Source organism: Epargyreus clarus, unplaced genomic scaffold (genome assembly GCF_041222505.1).
Source record: "Epargyreus clarus isolate Ecla_fem2 unplaced genomic scaffold, WU_Ecla_fem_2.2 ptg000006l, whole genome shotgun sequence".
NCBI classification, from domain to species: domain Eukaryota; kingdom Metazoa; phylum Arthropoda; class Insecta; order Lepidoptera; family Hesperiidae; genus Epargyreus; species Epargyreus clarus.
In genome coordinates, this window is record NW_027332214.1 from 4958610 (window position 1) to 4977745 (window position 19136).

Consider the following 19136-nt stretch of genomic DNA (forward strand, 5'->3'; position numbering starts at 1 on the left):
GATAGCTTAGAGATTTTTTTTTTTTTATAATATAAGAGTAGCAGACGAGCATGCAGTCCACCTGATGGTAAGTGGCTACTGCCGCCCATGGACATCTGTAATAAACCCCAGATAGGATTAGATATTCCTACCTGAGGTCGGCCACAGATGCGCCGCTACTCCTGAGGACTAAGCTGGAATGCCTCGGAAAAGTCTTTCTCCCTTACCACACCCTTCAAACCGGTACACAGCAGCACCTAACACTGCAGTTATTAGGTAGAAATAGGTGTGGCGGTGGTGCCGCCAGAGTCGAACCACAAAGGGTTCTACCACCTTCACAATGTTTTACAAAAAAAAACGACAGTATATTTCCCTTTCTTATATTCTGAAAAAAAATGGAAACCTTTCAATGGCTCCAAATTTTCCAGAAAACTATCCATGGGTAACCGCTTACTCAAAGAGGATAGTAGTATCAATAAATTACACCTAAAGTTATCAAAATGACAAAAAAGTATTTCCAAAAGTTAAGAATCAAAGGCTAGGAACATAAAGTTTTTCAAATGACATGGATGTCAAAAATTAGTAATCAAATGAATCGAATTGGATCCATGTATTGTTATGATTCAAGTTACGTATTCGCAAAACGAACGAACAATTTAATTATCCCACCGAAAATAGTTGCTTAGTAAGCTTTTAGTTAATATTTTTGTACACAATGGTGGTCGGTGCATTTCCTATTGCAAAATTGTCGGTTTTGTTAGTGAAGCAGATAAGCAAACCGATTGCAAATGCTTGCAAAGAACGAGCCAAAAATAGTCCATTCTTCAGGACGTACGTCTGTATGCCACCAGCTCAGTGTATGTGCCTTTTCAAAATATTACTCAACAGTTTAATACTATCATTTGTCCTTGTCATTGATTCTTTAAAAAATGGTTATTTTACAGTTTATAACTGGTGCGAGGTGAAGGCAAAAATGTGGATCTTAAACTTGGGTAAACCAGTAAACATTCCAGTACTGAGCCAGGAAATGGCAATTGAACTTGGTGCCAACTTGCTTGGTGAAACTGTCATCTTTGTCATAGGAGCTGGTCTGCTTATCATTGAATATAATAGGCAAGTACTACCTAAAAGCATCCGTATAATATTAATTAAAATGATGTACCATCTGTGGTAGCCATTATGATTTATATTTGTCTTCAACCTCTTCTTCTTGCCTGCTATTTATTTTGAAAATATATTTTCTGGCCAGTCTATAATCTATGGATACATGAAAAGAATTATATGCATGAACCTGTAGAAATATAACTTTTTATCAGTTATTCACTTCTGATCAGTGAAGCACTGTAATGACTGCATAAATTCAAGCACATAAACTCTTATTTCTATGTTTTCTATCAATGATTATGCTTTCAGGCACTTTACTTACTACACTTAAGACTAGAATTTATATGTGAATACTAAGCCACTATGTATACAGTTGATATTTCCTTAAAAACTTGTAATATGTCCACAGATGATATATAATGTATTAATAAAGGACTTTTTCCAACAGGCAAAGTAAGAAGGAGGCTGCAAAAGAAGCCAAGAGGGAAGAAGAAATGAATCATATTACATCAACAATAACAGATCTCTACTTTACTGTACAAAAGCAACAAACACAGCTTAGGGAAATGGAGAGAGCAGTTCTTGCTTTGGGTTCGTTGAAATTATAGTCCTAATTATATCTATAAATATTATGTGATACTTAGAGTAAATTAATCTCATATTTTTTTTATTATTTCAGGAGGTAAAAAGCCAATTCTACCACCACAGCCACCCCCAAGTGCACCCTCTGGACCATCTCCTCCGCCAGCTGGAGTAGTACCATTACCAACACCAGTAATCCCACAAAACGTCCACATGAAATATTACAGCAGCCCCATAACAACTACACCATACCCAGACAAGGGATTAATTCTGAAATCACTCAATTACATCCAAATGGATGTCTTCAGCTCCTTTTTCAAACATACAGATGAACCCAAAATTAAACAAACCGTTGAACACACTCCCAAACAACAGCAAACTAAATATCAACCAGCAGTTCTTTCAGAAGCTTTGAGTAATATAGAAAGCACTTTCAGGAGTCTATTTTAATTCTTGTTAAAATAAATGTCACAATTACAATGTATTATAAAATTAATTTATTAGTAGCCTCATCGTTATTTGTTCTTAGAACAAGTGTACAGCATTTGTATATTTTGTGTTCAACATTAGTGTTTCGAATTTTGTTAAATTGTGTATTTTTTGTAGCATATTATATAAAGTTATTTTTACAAGAGTGGATAGTGGGTGTTAGCCCTATTGGTTGATATTACTGTATTGGGCTCAGTATTAACCATAAAGTCAGATGAAAGTAAATTTGTTAATTCCTAGCATAGATTAGTAAAGATACTTTGTCACCTTGAAATTGAATGAAGCCACAAACGGCTTATTAGTAAGTTCTTTTTTTGAATTCTTGACAAATAAAAAACATTTTTAGAGAAAATTTACGATTAAATAACGAATACTGTGTAATTTACATAATAAATAAATAATTAATTCCAATATTTTAGGGACATTTTAGCACGGAGACGTGGCAAAACTTTTTTACGCAACTATTTCAATTCTCAAAACTGGGTACATTTTCTTGTTAGGTGTGAGTAATCTTTACTAATCTATGATCCCTAGCTTCTAAAAGGAAACTGAAACTATATGTAAAGATGCCGAAAGGTACCTTGCTTTCTTTTGTTTCTCTAATCTGCTTAACACTTCATATTATTTAGGATACTAGTAATATGTAGTCAATGTGAAAATTGTATACAGGAAGTTGGTATGTTTAATCCCATTAAAGAGTTATGTATAAAATGTTCTTAGTTATAAGTATTGTCAATACATACTTCAGACAATCTTGGATTTTTTCTCTCCTATTACCTTTAGCTGCATACGGCAAAAGTAATCCTTTTTAAAATTAATTGCTAATACTAAATTAATATCAGACATTATATACATTATATAACAGGAATATTTTATTATATATTTCAAAATATTAAACCCAGTGTTAAAATATATGCGATATATTTAAAATATAAAATTTGTAACACTTCAAACTTCACTTATCTTATTCTTCAGTTTATCTTGACAACATAATATGTTGTTGCATATTTGTTATTACAGTCTGTTTCTGACCTTGAATTATAAACAAGGTAGACAAATATACTATTTACTGCTGTTCAAGCCACTCATCCATGTATTTGCAGACCTGCGGAGTGACAAGTCCTTCAGAGTAACACTTGCGTATGAGAGGGCACACTCCACAGGGAACTTGCACTAGACCTGGGGGTGGTATGAGAGGTTCTATAGCACGGAACACTTTGCTGCCATCTGGATACACACTGCTTTCTGCCTTGCCGTCATACACAAGTGTATTCAATATTGTCACAACATGCTCAACTGTTAATGTTTCCTGAAACAAAATATGTATGATTCATACATTTGTTGGAAATTGTCCAACTGATAAATTTAACACATAACTCATTAACATGTATGAGACATAAATTGTAGTTCCAAGCTTTATAAATTCGTGTTCGTCGTGAATGTCAAGTTTTATTATATTGTTTTAAAATTATAGGCCTCCATCCATTCAACACTTGGTAGGTTTTCTGGACTATATATGTACGATTGCTTTCCATATAGAACTAAATATACTAAGTGTCCTGTTATTATATCCTGTTTAATATTTCTACTATACACATCTATTGTCAGCATTAATTCACATGATAGAATCTACATTGGAAAATTAAATAATTATTTTGATTTAATATTAATTATAATGGTTGAGACAGAAGATCATTGTCATCTTTCTTTTATCCATGTCCAGGTTTTGTTACTTACATTGCTAATCCTCAAATCCGTTATGTACTTCTGCACTTCAGCAGCAGTTGCAAACGACTGTGTTCTTCCAACAATAGGTCCTCTTGGATTATTTTTAATTTTATCTGCCCTCTGTTGCAAAAACCTCAAACACTGCCGGTTGAGTATATCCACATACTCTGACTCAAAGTCCTGATCTTGGTACCAAGGCCCACCTGATACTGATTGATCAGGTTCTAAATTGTATAGCATATATACTTTCCTCTTTGAAGCCTGTAAGAAGACATCACTTTGTAAATGTAAAGACTGTATACATTACCAGTGTTAGGTATATCCATTTTATGCAAACTACTTACAATCAAGTGGAAGCATATTGTGTTTTTTATTGATATATTTTCTAAGAGCACTTCAAACCCATGCTACACACTTGTTTCACATCACAAAGTGCAGTTTGCAGCCTGCTACTTTATTGACATTTAAATTCATTAAGGTTAAATAACTTGTAAGATAATCTAATCTTGTATAACAAGTTAAATCATAAAATGTATAAAATATTAACTTACATTCACACATTTCACAGCCTTGATAGCTTTCTTGCCTTCAAGATTCTTTAGTACTTTAGTAACCTGTGTAATGGCAAGGTTGGACCTCAGTCTGATATCCCTCATCCATATCCCCTTGTTCCCAGCCTCTTCGATGAGGTTGAACACCACTTTCTCTTCATTATCACCGGTTACAGCCGGTTTTGATGATTGTGCTTTAAGTCTGTCCATAATAAATTAATATATAAAAGTAAAGTTTTAAACTATAAAATATTTATAAACGTATTATTATTATGTATTTTTACACATAATGCCTGGTATTATACTATTTACTTCCATGACGAAGGTGGTATTAGAGCTCAAATTTAGTTGAATAAAGATGATTAGAATGCACAGAGTTAGTACTGATTGATGAATATATCTAGTAAACCTTACCTGTATATTAGTGATCCACCTTGATCATACAAATCGAAGAGGCCTTGTTGCAACAACTTATTAATGGCTGCAACCAGCTCTGCTGTTGATAGTTCAGGCAATGCAGCTGATATATCTTTATTTGATATACCTTTAGGATTTTTCTTGGCAACATTTATTATTTTATCAAGGAGTGCGTCTTCATTTGGACTTTCGCTCATTTTGAATAGTTTATGTTATAATAAATTTATAAAACGAAAATTGAATTATTTTCATTTGAATTTAAATCATATGTTCACAATTCACACTTCACAACCTATTTGACATTGACATTGGCATTTAAGTTTATCATAGATTCAAAAGAAAAGGTATGGTTCCTTCGTAATCTGTGTTATATAAAAATGTCTCCCTCCTATTAATTTTCTGACATTTACAAACAATACAAATTTGATAAAATAATAGATAATTTTATAAATATTACAAAAAAAAATGTTTTCTTATTTTTCCTTCCATCTTATTTTCTTTACCTATTCATTAATGAAATTATCTATTATCTATTGGTTTGTTGGTAAACTAACGTCAATGTCAATTGTCTGGTCTGTCTGTCAGTTTGAGTTTGCCAACGAAAGTTGTGGGCGAATTTATTATTATGAATAAAAGTTTACATTATGTATTTTAAAAATTACGGTGTGAAACAAAAAGATCCGTAATTAAGTTATTGATAATAGAAAACTGCAACCATGAGACGATTGGCGCTTTGTAAACTTCTAGTGTTGTTAAGTTTTTGTTTCACGGTTGTTTATGTTTATTTTATAAGTGATACTAAATCTAATGTGGTTACAGACAAGGACCAAAGTTTGAAATTAAGGTACATTTAAATTAACAAGACTGCTAATTAATATGTTAAAGTCGAGGCTAAATAAAGTAAAATATACGCTACGTCAACAACGATACTTTGTATTTCTTAAATCACTATGGTTTGTCCAGTAATAGAAATTGTTTAAGGAAATTTTAGTATTTCTTTATTGATAGTCTTAAAGCTTGTCAATCTTTACCAAACCAACTATTATTTAGAAAATCAACAATTTCGTCTGACTTATTTATATATTGAAAATTATTTGATTTCAGGTTTTTAGATGATAAACGTAAAAATGAGCAGCGGATCGTGCTATCATTTGTCGTGTGCGACTCAAGATTTAATGAATCTCTCAACGTAATTAAGTCTGTTCTGTTATTCACCACAACACCCGTTTATTTTGTTATTTTCACCGATGACCAGTTACGAGGAAAGTTCAATGAGACACTTAGTAAATGGAGAAGTTTAGTGAACAATCAGTTAGATTTTGAATTACAAAGAATTAATTTCCCCGAAGCACATGAAGAAGAATGGTTGAATTTATTCAGTAAGTGTGCAGCTCAGAGACTATTTATTCCTGTAAGTATGTTTCTTCCTTATTTTGTAATCCTTCCTTATGTTGTGTTTGTACTTTATTTGATCCTGATCCTTCAATATAATAGGCCTGAATTTGTGGACTCAGGGGTGATATGCATGGGGACTATATTGCTAAATTATTAATATTCATAATTGAAACACAGATATTGATTTAATTCAATATTTAGCAATACATGTGTGGCTGTGTATGTGCTGTGCTGCATGGTGGTAGTTGCAACTACTATGATTGTAAGTGGCAAATACAAGATACATAAACATGAGTCTTTTTTCACCTACTATCCTGTGTTGACATGTGATGGCTTATTTATCACCCTTATATAAACAACATTTTTATTTTGTTTTAGAAATTGATAACCCACATAGACTCTATGATATATGTTGATACCGACACCTTGTTTCTTGGTCCTGTTGATGAGCTGTGGCACTCCTTCTCTCAGTTCAACAGCTCTCAGATCTCAGCAATGACTCTAGAAGATGACAACCCTAATGTGTCCTGGTATCCTAGATTTGCTAAACACCCATTTTATGGAAGATACGGTAATTGTGTGTTTACTATAAATTATAATATGATTAAAAATGCATTTTTCACACCCGTATGTATTGTGAAGCAGTTCTTGCATTTTATTGAAAAGTTGGGATCAGTTTAGTCCTCAGGAATGGCAACATAACATAACATTGGGAGTTGGTTACAGATGTCCCTGGATGGTAGTGAGCGCTTACCATTAAGTGCACTGTATGCTCTGCTATGCTCTGTAAAAATAATAAGTTGCAGTGGCAGTGTACCTACATATTCATTTCCCATTTGTTAACCTATCTTTATATGTGATTGCCTCCACAGAAGATTAGACTTTACTACAAAATCTTGATATTTTCTTTAGCCTTTTTTGTTCAAATATTTACTATGAAGTAACTAAAAACCATGTTTCATTATTTCTAGGTTTAAACTCTGGTGTGATGTTGATGAACTTGACAAGGATGAGAGACTTCGGATGGGATGCCTATGTGACACCAATCATGCTGAAATGGAAGCTTTATATACCTTGGGGAGATCAGGTAACTTCATAATTGTTCATTAAATTTGTCTAATCATCACTACTCACTCATCCATTGTAGGAAGTATCCCAACCACAGCATAGAACAGGGTCACAATGGTTAGCATTCACCATCCATATAGTCATTGGGTTTGATATAGAGCCAGCATTCTCAAAGTTTTGTATTAAGATATCTGAGAATGTCAATGGATCTTTGCATGTTGGTAAAGTACAATCAGTGGTGTAGCTATGGGTATGGTATATGATCATTTGTCAGTTAAAACCAAAAAAAAATATTGATCAATGATAAAATGCATCACTCGACATTGATCATCCCTAGTCATGTCCTCCTCTGAACGCAATTTTAATCATTGATCATTGTTTTATTGACGGGTATATATCAAATAAGAAAGCTATGCCACCGTCACCTCACAAATCGATCAACGTCAATCAAAGGTATTGATAAATGACCAATTTATCAATATTTATTATTTATTACCCACAATATTTACATCCCTAATTATATACTTACTTAATATTGCCTTGCACTTTAAGCATTGATCAGATCAAAAAGTGCACCCGGTAGACCATAACATTGAATTATAATGTCGGGCCACTTAACCCACCACTACTTTCTGGGATTCATTTATCGTAACTATTATTTTAGGATATAATAAACATAATATTCCACTACCACGAGCGCGCGGTGCGCGTGTTGTCGTGCCGGTATAACTACCGCTCCGACCAGTGCATGTACGGGGACGCATGCTCGGACGCCACGTCGCGCGGTGTCTTCGTGTTGCATGGAAGCCGACGGATATTCCACAATCAGAAGCAGCCAGCATTTCAGGTACCAAATATCTCTAAGTTATCTGTTGTTACATCAAGTATAGTCCGCGCTAAACTGCTAATCTGCTGTAAATATAGAAATGAGTCGCGTTACAACAGCAAATTGTAGATTATATCTATCATTGACGAGACAGCGCGGGACCCTCCTAGCACTCTCCGCTGCTCGCTCTCGCCCGCTGGTACTTAGCGCAGTTAGTGTGCCCTTACTGTTGCTACGAATACTCTCTGCCTACACCTGCCCGCAACAACTTCAGAGCGGACTAGCAGCTTGGCGGGAACTATAACAAACATCTCTTAGTTATTTGTTATTAAAGCTACGTACGGCTAGTGAGGTGCCGCCGCCACACCTATTTTGCCTTAAAACAAAACTGTCATGCGATGCTGTTCTGGTTTCAAGGGTGTGGTAAGGGAAAAACACAAATTTTATGTAATTTTCCATGACAGGACACCTGTGTCCAGCTGTAAGTTAATAATAATAATTGTTAATGATAATAATGTATTTATAAGATGAGAGAGATTTTATGCATGGTCTGGCATTGAACATTGAACAGATTGTCTCTCGCATTGTCATCTCCGGCAACCCATTATTTTTCCACGGCTGGGCATGTTGGAGAATAGTCTCTCAGAGTAGATAATTGACAGGCAATGGTCCACCGCGCTCGCCAAGTGCGAATTGGTAGACTACACATACCTTTGAGAACTTTTTTTTTTTAAGATATTTAAGGTGTATAGGTTTCACCACTATTTCTTTCACTGCTGGAGGAGCTGAAGCACATAATTTTGAAAAATCAGAGGATTCAAACCTCGGACCACCGACCGCAACCTCTAGACTATCACTGCTTAATATTATTAAGCGGCGGTTCCAGTAGCTTTATAATTCGAATATCAAATAATTCGTTATATTAGATTTAACATTTATTATCAAACATTAAAACAATAATTCATTCAAGGATCGTCTCATTATGAGATTGCGGAAGAATACGTCACACCGTCTACTTAGACGGTTAATAGATAAAGCGTTCCGACTTGGTATTCAGGAGGAACCTGTTTGTGACTATTTTTATTATATAAAATAAACTATAAAAATATATAAAATAAACTCGAATGTGCGCATTAATGTATCGTGTGTACGTGATAAAAAAAAATAACAAAAAAATACAACCGACTTCTATGTCACTACAAAGGAAAAATAATTCAAATAAATGTTGGTTTAGTACATATTTCTGAAGTCGGCGCTCTATATATTTCGTTGGATAACGATGTAAACAGCGTGTCTAATATGTGTAATTTTATATTGTCTTATATGTTCCAACCTAACCTAACTAAATAGTCAATGATGAACTGGCTTTGCAATTTCATTAGAACCTACACCAAATATTTTCAAACACAACTCAATTATTCCCATCGGTTGAGGAGTTACATATTTTGTCTCCGAGCCACTTTATCAGACCCTTAAATAGTCAATGATGAACTGGCTTTGCAATTTCATTAGAACCTACACCAAATATCTTCAAACACAACTCAATTATTCCCACCGGTTGAGGAGTTACATATTTTGTATCCGAGCCACATTATCAGACCCTTAAATAGTCAATGATGAACTGGCTTTGCAATTTCATTAGAACCTACACCAAATATCTTCAAACACAACTCAATTATTCCCATCGGCTGAGGAGTTACATATTTTGACTCCCAGCCACATTATCAGACCCTTAAATAGTCAATGATAAACTGGTTGAGCCTTCCTGTGGAAGTGGGGGAAGCGAGGGGATGTCAGAACATAGCGAATATGTTTAAGTCCTATCTTAAAGTAGAGCCACTGAGTACATGTTGTCAAGCAGAGAATGTCGTTTGCCCCGCAGTAGACATACGTGAACGGTTGCGTTTCTCGGTATGTGAGGTAAATGACGCCCTAAAGCACATGAAGCGCGGGAGATCGCCGGGTCACGATGGCTTGAGTGTCGAGCATTTACGGCACGCTGGCGTGCACCTTCCAGGGGTCCTTGCTAAGCTCTACAATCTGTGTATCGACCATAGTTATCTGCCGGAAGCAATGATGAAGACGGTGGTTGTACCCCTGTTAAAAGATAGAACAGGTGATGCGGCAGACAGATCCAACTACAGGCCCATTTCCCTCGCGACTATTATCGCTAAGGTGCTGGACAGTTTGCTCGATACACAATTGAGTAAATCTATGAAGACCCACGACGCGCAATTTGGCTTCAAACCCGAATTGTCAACTGAGAGTGCGATTATGTGTCTCAAGCAGACTGTCCAGTACTACACGGACAGAAAAACGCAGGTCTATGCGTGTTTTTTGGACCTGTCTAAAGCATTTGACCTGGTGTCCTACAAAGTTCTATGGCACAAACTTAGAACTGAAACAGAGCTACGGCCGGAACTATTATCATTGCTCCAGTACTGGTACGGCAATCAGTCAAATGTAGTGAGGTGGGGAGACGCAATGAGTGACCCCTACAAATTGGATTGTGGAGTAAGGCAAGGTGGGCTGACGTCACCGAGGCTTTTCAATCTCTACGTCAACCAGCTGATAGAGAGGCTCAGCGGGGCGGGTGTCGGATGCTCGATCGATGGACTTTCTATCAACAACATCAGTTATGCTGACGACATGGTTCTGCTGAGTCCCTCGGTCAGTGGCCTCCGGAGATTGTTAAAGATCTGCGAGGAGTATGCCGGGGTAAATGGACTCAGCTATAACGCGAAAAAGAGCGAGATTCTCGTGTTCAGGGGGAGAAACAAAGAATCCACTTTTAAACCCACCTTTCAACTATGCGGCTCCCCACTGAAGCAGGTGGCTGAGTTCAGGTACCTCGGACACATAGTTGACGAGTGCCTTGGGGACGACAGGGACATAGAAAGAGAGAGGAGGGCGATGTCGGTCCGAGGCAATATGTTGGCCCGCAGATTTAAGCGTTGCAGTAAACAGGTAAAACTGTCACTTTTTAGAGCTTATTGCCAAAATTTTTACACCTGCAGTCTGTGGGCGAACTATAAGCAACGGACCCTCAGAGCTCTGCGCGTGCAGTATAACAATGTGCTGAGGGTGGTGTTGGGGAAGCCGTGCTTCTGTAGCGCGTCTGCCATGTTTGCGGAGGCTCGGATCGATGACTTTTACGCAATCGTCCGCAAACGTATGGCGTCGATGATGAAGCGGGTTATGGGGACCACCAACGCCCTCCTTAGCACATTGGTATGCAAACCAGACAGCCCTCTCTGGGCCCGCTGGAATGGTGTACACACACGAGCCAAAAAGTGTGTGTGTACTTAGAATTTAAGTTTTTTGTTTTAATTGTCTTTACTAACATAGGCTAAGTTGTCTTTAACACTAACCCCCTTGTTTTGTTTGTTGTACACTAACATAGTTTTAAGAAAATATGTACTAACCAAATCTATGGACTGTAAAAAAAAAGGGTCTGAAATAAAGAAATTATTATTATATTATTATTATTTGCAATTTCATTAGAACCTACACCAAATATCTTCAAACAAAACTCAATTATACCCATCGGTTGAGGAGTTACATATTTTTTCTCCAGAACCCACTCTGATCCTCATCATATTTAAATGCGACCAACTTGTAGCAATTGGGTACTTGACAGTTATAACAATAAAATATGAAATATGTTGGATATGATAGCTTATAAGTAAACATAAATTATGCAGTATTTCGTTTATTTTTTAATACGTTCTAAGTATTTTAATTTTTAAAAAGAAATTTTCGACTTTTTATCTGTGGATTTTAAATCCCAAAACGGCGACAGTGCTGCCTCAAATGTCATGTGACGTCACTACATCGAAACCAAACAAGACAAATAATAATTAAATCGTTTGCTGTTAGAGTTGGTTGAATTTATGTTGTGAACCGAAATGAAGCCATACTATATTAAAGCTGATAGCCTGAACCTGCTTAAAGAATCTCCATATATGCAGTGCAATAAATCAAAATGGATACAAAAACTTCCGTGAGATAACCTATGGAAATATCAAATAAACAACGTAAGTAAAACATTCTTTATATTTACATTTAATCATATCGGACAATTAAAACATTTCTTAACTGACTTCAGACAGAAGAAAGGTTGTCTTCAAGTGATTATTAAGATTTTTTTAAATATACTTATATTCTTATGTGAACTGTTTTAAGGTTATTAATTGGTTATATTTATATTTACAGATCTTCCCGACAATCGTATAGTGACGACGTTATAGAGTATGTGCAGTTTAAGAGGAAGGCAAGTTTGTGTTTCATGAAAAGTAAAAGTTGTCCTGAACACAAGGTACATCAATGAAAATGAAAATGTGATGACTGTCCTGCCTAGAAGAAGTGAGGAGCCAAAAGTTTCGAAAGTGGGCACCAGTCTGAAATACATAAAGTAAAGTACACGGGAAATAGTACTTCTTTACTTGCGTAACCTACCCAACAAGATGAAGGAAGAAAAGTGACCATACAGTTCCTATTATTGCATTGCAATTTAATTCTGAAAATGACAGTGATAAAAATATATATCCATTTGTTACGGAAAATAATTTTAGTAATGAAGAAAAGCAGACACGCAAGCAGCACAAAAATTTAGCTTAGGTGATCTGTAGTAATTATTGTAACTGTAACATATGATAAATATATACAAAAGTTCTACTGTGTGTACTCACTAATAGAACCATATAAACCAAATAAACAAAGAAATCGGTTAATAAAATACTAATATTAGCAAATCATGTATTTTTAATTATACAGTCCTGTAACTTAATCAGTGCACATGCACCATCAATAATAGCACAGTAGCATGAAATATTTTAATTGTGTCCTATTAATTACAGAATGGGCCCTTAAAATAGAATTCTCATAGACGTCTTATAATTCTATTCTTATCATAGACATCTATATAATATATAGACGGTTGCCCGCCTACATCAGGATTGGCCATAGCGTCTCACGTGGGTGTTTGGGCGATTAAAATTATTTGCAAGCAAGATCACAAAACCAAAAGTTAATTTTATTCCAATAAAGTTATGCACGTTAAATTAGCAAGATCAGTTCCTAATTATTGAAAATATCACACATCACACACATACACACACACACACACAAACAATTGTATTAGAAAACAAAGATAATTGAAAAATTAAGCGAAACAATAGCGATTCGTCTAAGACGTGGTGCGCCCCTCCTTCCCGCCTTTTTTTATACTTCTCTAAAAAAATAGTGGCGGCGCTCCATCGACAAGACGCTCCGCTAGACTGCCAGCTGACAATCTTGTTTCGTCACAGCTTAATAGATGGCGCTAGGGATGCGCCGTCAAATATATTAAATATATGAATACTTCCACTTGCTGTTTTGTTTTGATTACGTCCCGTTCCAATGATTTGGAATTGACGAATCACTCGAGAGTTACTAAATTTATTCCTTTTTTTTCAATAATACTTCTCTTACATAGATGGTATAAAATGTCATTGCTTGCAAACAGAGGATTTAAACATATAAGAATCTGCAAGTTCTTTAACGTTTATGAGATTTGGGTGTAGGATTGCAAATTTGTTAAGATATTTAGCGATCGTACTTGAACACATCGTCACTGCACACGCCTTGTAATTTGACATTCTTGCAATTGTACTAATAAAAGTTACATAATTCCCAAGAATTCCCCTGAAGTATGTGTAGCGTCGAAGTTTATTTCTATATTTTCAATGTGTTGACGTCACGCTACGAAATGACACTTGACCGCCTGTTTTGGCGTAACGTTCCGTTTACCGTAATAAAAATATGTTTTTTATTAATAAATAGCCCTTTTTTCGAAAAAATGATCAATGAAAGGCATATATAATACGTATATGAATTCATTAAAACAGTTTCCCAAAAAGTGTCAAGTAGCCAATTGTACACACACGAAATTAAAGGCATTAAAATAGGTTCATAAACGGCGAAGTTATGGCTGTTATATTTACATGGAGGAGTTCCCCTCATTTTCTTCAGAACCTATTGATGGATCCTAACCATATTTAAATGGGACCAACTTCCAGCTCGTCTCTATACAATAAAAAATATTAGAAAAAGAATTATTAAAATCGTTTCACTAACGGCGGAGTCATTCGTGTACATACATAAATAATAAAAAAAAAGATACCGGCCAAATTGATAACCACCTCCTTTTTGAAGTAGGTTAAAAACTGGGTTTCCTTACAAACCTTGAAAACTACTGACTCCGATAAAATCTTTGTCTAAAAACTTACAGTAAATCAGAGTCGGTTGAGAGACCCGCTAATTATGACCTAGGAATTTGTTTTTATTCTATTTGTTGATTAGGATTTGAGACAATGTGTTTTTGAAGGTTGAACATTACAGGTATAACTATAATAACAAATCAGTATGCTACGGTTTAAGCTGGAACCAATGTACGTGCGCGTACAAAGTATGAATATAGTGACACGTCTATATGTTATGTATACTAATAGGCTTACACTGATTTCTTGACACAAAAAAATCTATAAATAACAAATATCGAGCCCAGAAGTATCCTATCTGAAGTCGTAACAAGTTATAGAAAAACATGTGAAACATTAAGCAGTGATAGCCTAGTGGTTAAGAAACTCGGCCTCTCGATCGAGGGGTCCAAGGTTCAAATCCCAGGCACCTCTGATTTTTCGAAATTATGTGCGTATTAGAAATTAATTATCACTTGCGAAAACGGTGAAGGAAAACATCGTGAGGAAACCTGAATATCTGAGAGATTTATAAAAAAAAAGATATATCTCAAAGGTATGTGAAGTCTATCAATACGCACTTGGCCAGCGCGGTGGACTATGACCTAATCCTTCTCATTCTGCCCAGCAGCCCAGCAGGACAATAATGGGTTGATGAGGATGATGATGTGAAACATTACACAAAAAATGGTTGAGTCTTTACATAGTTATTCGTGTACACAGAAATTTAATTAAAATTTCATTAAAATTTATTTAATTTTCATTTATATTTCAGGCAATTTACAGAGCTATTGAGGAATATGAACTCGGCATGGACCCTATGATTGTTTTAGCGAAACTGGAGCAATATTTATCGGAAGCGCCCCAGACAAATTGTGGAAATTTAAAAGATGCGTTCCTGAGAGTACCAACGGAAACGTTGACTCATTTGCAAACGAAGCCTGATAGGTAGCAGAGTTTAAACGAGGAAGAATCTGTATGTATAATATATATTGCATATATCCAATGTATATATCTATGAATCTATGTGCCGTTACTGTAGACCTGCGGTAATGCGGTAATAATGTCTCGCGTGAAGCAGTTCTTTGGACTGCGGCTCGTAGGAAGGATGTGGCTGTCGGTTGATTTATAGACGTGACCATCTTAGCCCCCAGAAATGGTATCTGTGATCGACTTCAATCACGACAAAACTCCTATTCTATACAGAGTTTGTTACAGATATCCCTAGGCTGCAGTGTTCTTACCATCGGGTGGATTGCATGCTCGTTTACAACTTCAATTTTATAAAAGAGCAGTTACTATCAAGTCAGGTGCCTGAAATCCGTCCAGCTAATAAAATTATTCATTCATCTTGAATAGGGTTCAATTAGGTAATGGTTGCGTGTGATAAACACGATGGAATGTGATGCTCATTACAGTAATGATAATTTTTATTAAACTGTGCAATTTTTTGTACCAAAATTTGATTTTATGTCACCATCTTTTAATTTCTTAGATGCAAGGTTCTTTTCAAACAGTTTAGTTTTGAAGGTGGCTGAACCATTTGTGGTTCGACTCCGGCGGCACCACCGCCACACCTATTTCTGCCTAATAACAGGAGTGTTAAACGCTGCTGAGTTCTGGTTTGATGTCTGCAGGCGTTCCAGCTTAGCCCTCATCGGCGCATCTGTGGCCGACCTCAGATAGGAATATCTAATCCTTTCTGAGGTTGATTACTGATGTCCATGGGCGGCAGTAGCCACTTAGCATTAGGTGGACAGCAAGCTCGTCTGCTACTCCTATATTATAAAAAGTACAAGGAGTTGAAGGCAGTAGGTATTTTATAGCCCGATTCGACAAAATCGATTGTCGTACTACCGCGGGTCTATTGTTCTAAATACGCAGTATTCAGTATGCAGTACTATAAATAAAGCTGTGATTATTATCGTATTATGGCTGGATAGCAATGTAATATTTTTTGTACACTTCAACAATAAATTAGTAGTGTATTAAACTAAAGAGGTAGGTACGTGTCAAAAGGATAAAGAGGTGAATATTTTATTGTTTCTTTTGTATAACTTTAACAGGTAGTATTATAATATTTCCAAGAATGCATTCCGTAAGTATTAACTAAAAGACTAAACTCGAATAACGTGTCGTAATTTTGTTGTGTGTTATAATGGTTCGTGTTCGCCTTGTAATCGAAATTTGCTACCAAAATCAAAATATGTGCCTTTGTGGGACTTCTATCAGATTTGGAATATCGAAAATTTTTTATAACTAACTAAACTCATATCGACACTTCTTCCCAACAAAATAATAAATGTCGAATGGGCAACAAAATACCATATTAAGTTTGGTGTTGGCCTATTTATGTTGATATTTGTACAGTAAGCCTCAATATTTGGTCTAAATCCTAATTTGTTAAATTTTATTTTTTATTGCACGAAATAAAACAAAAAGATGGCAAAGAAAATTTGTTAAAAAAGATGAAATGTTCTAAATGTTTTGTTTTAACCTAATTGTTATATGATTTGAGCCTAAATTGGTCTCATTTAAAGTATTATTTCAGTAATCCAAATCAGACGGAAGGCTATCATCATAATGATAAGCATAGGAAGTGAACCGGTTCGCTCTTCATTAGCAATTGTCATCAGCACGTCATTACTTGAACCGGAAATGTCCATTGCATTATAAAATAGCAAATTTGCATATGCTCTTGTCGCAAGGTGTCATTATAATTTATTTAATATTCGTTATGTGTAAATTGTGCAAATAGATACAATAGTCTTCAATAAACAGGGTGGATTTATCATAGCGTGGATGGCCAAATTCGAAGGGTTAGGAAGATTATTCTTCCTAAAAGGAGTTACGCGGCCCTTCTTGATAATAAAGTACAATTCTATTTTAAAAATATATATCTGCCTATATATAATCTATATATAAATGGGTCTGATTTTAAAAATAGATATGTTTAAAAATCTGCACTCTGAAATCAGCCCTTTTCCGTTTGTCACTTATCGATACTTTTCAAAGTTTGATGTAGATTTGTTCTTTTCTTTTAAAAATGTAGTCATGTAATTTTTAGTTTAGAAAATACTCCCTAGAAATTTCTCTGAAGAGTGAGTAATTCTGCGAATTTAGTTTTTATTAAAATCGATCCCGCAACTCGTTATAGCATTTTCCGGTACCTATTCCTTGTATTTTCGGATTTGTTTATTCCCATTGCCCATTGCCCAGTTCGTAAAACATTATTTTCAAGTTATTCTATTGAACTTTCATTTATTTATTTTGAGCGCAGATACTACTTATAAATAATCGTGTTCTTCTTAGTACCTTTGCAAAACTATAGAAACCGCATTTAGCTCCATATTAAAATAGTTACTTTCCTGATTTAACGATTTATGGTAAGTACCTCATTCGTATCTGCTTTGCGAACGCATGGAATTTGTAGTCTATGTAGTCTTTGAAGGTGGTAGAACCCTTTGTGGTTCGACTCCGGCGGCACCACCGCCACACCTATTTCTACCTAATAACAGCAGTGTTAGGCGCTGCTGTGTTCCGGTTTGAAGGGTGTGGTAAGGGAGATAGACTTTTCCGAGGCGTTCCAGTTTAGTCCTCAGGGGTAGCGGCGCATCTGTTGCCGACCTCAGATAGGAATATCTAATCCTGTCTGGGGTTGATTACAGATGTCCATGGGCGGCAGTAGCCACTTACCATCAGGTGGACTGCATGCTCGTCTGCTACTCTTATATTATAAAAAAAAAAAGAAATAATAATAAGCTTAAATTAATCTAAAAATAGATACCGTACATTTACAAATTAATAAGATGTTTACCGATTGCAATTAAAATAATTATACTCGTATGATGTACCTCGTACCTGCTTATTGGTCTATGGAGAGCGGAAAATATAATTTCAATGTCGTCGTCCAGTTTATGCAAAAAAGCAGTAACTATAGTTTTTGTTGTAACTTTAAAACTCGTTATACATGTCTTGATTATTTTTATAACATATATTTGTTGAATGTGATAAATATAAAAAATGTTCTCATATACACTTAGAATAAATGCTGTAAAGCAAAGAAATGATTTTTATAGAATAGAACTAGCAAACGGGCGTGTAAGTGGCAACTGGGGAATCTTTAATGACGCGCCCAGCCTAAGAAATTCATCTTATTTTCAAGCTTTCAGAAATATATACAAGGAAACTTGTAGATAGTAGAGACTCCCCGGACTGGAGGTCTAAGAGGAACTGCCCCTGCCGCCCTCTCCTACGTCCGCCAGTGCCACAGATCTGTAATGAAACCCAGTCTGGATTAATTTTCTACAGAGGTCTAGCACGGGTACTTACCACTGTGAACTATGTTGAAACGCCGTTTGTTAAGATACCTTACCACTCTTTAATTTCATTCTATGTCTGCTCTTCACAAGTAATATGACATATTACATAATAGATAATTTAAAGAAAAATAAGAAATATTGCACTTTTTGCTACAGGAAATTAAATTGTGATATAAGAAATGTTAATCTAGGATCCAAGCATTGGATCGGAAATTTTACGTGTTATTAATGTGACATGGCTAGAATTCGCAGTAATCAATGAATGTCAATTGACATATTGACAGTATCAGACAAAAAGTGGCGTGGCAATGGTATCGCTGCCATAACACCGGCAATCAATGTTTAATGTCGTTTTTAATACTTCTCCTATTTAACGTACCTACCTACTAACTATGTTGAGCATTTGATTTTGAAAACAATGTCCCACTTCCGCTAA

General features: G+C 35.6%; 3 protein-coding genes across 3 annotated transcripts; 2 read left to right on the top strand and 1 right to left on the bottom strand.

The window, feature by feature from the left end:
• The first annotated feature begins 546 nt into the window (after nt 1-546).
• LOC140742759 (optic atrophy 3 protein homolog) lies at nt 547-2906 on the top strand. Its single transcript, XM_073073747.1, has 4 exons — nt 547-836; nt 924-1092; nt 1532-1674; nt 1763-2906. The coding sequence occupies exons 1-4, from the start codon at nt 695-697 to the stop codon at nt 2113-2115; spliced, it is 807 nt and encodes a 268-aa protein (XP_072929848.1). The 5' UTR covers nt 547-694; the 3' UTR covers nt 2116-2906.
• A 152-nt stretch (nt 2907-3058) lies between these two features.
• On the bottom strand, nt 3059-5154 carry Polr3F (RNA polymerase III subunit F). The gene is made up of 4 exons (XM_073073748.1): nt 4848-5154; nt 4434-4635; nt 3892-4143; nt 3059-3463 (listed from the first exon to the last, which is right to left on the bottom strand). The coding sequence occupies exons 1-4, from the start codon at nt 5045-5047 to the stop codon at nt 3221-3223; spliced, it is 897 nt and encodes a 298-aa protein (XP_072929849.1). The 5' UTR covers nt 5048-5154; the 3' UTR covers nt 3059-3220.
• Nucleotides 5155-5436: 282 nt separating this feature from the next.
• shams (glucoside xylosyltransferase 1 shams) lies at nt 5437-15667 on the top strand. Its single transcript, XM_073073750.1, has 6 exons — nt 5437-5694; nt 5955-6261; nt 6624-6816; nt 7217-7332; nt 7978-8160; nt 15154-15667. The coding sequence occupies exons 1-6, from the start codon at nt 5567-5569 to the stop codon at nt 15328-15330; spliced, it is 1104 nt and encodes a 367-aa protein (XP_072929851.1). The 5' UTR covers nt 5437-5566; the 3' UTR covers nt 15331-15667.
• The last annotated feature ends 3469 nt before the right edge of the window (nt 15668-19136 follow it).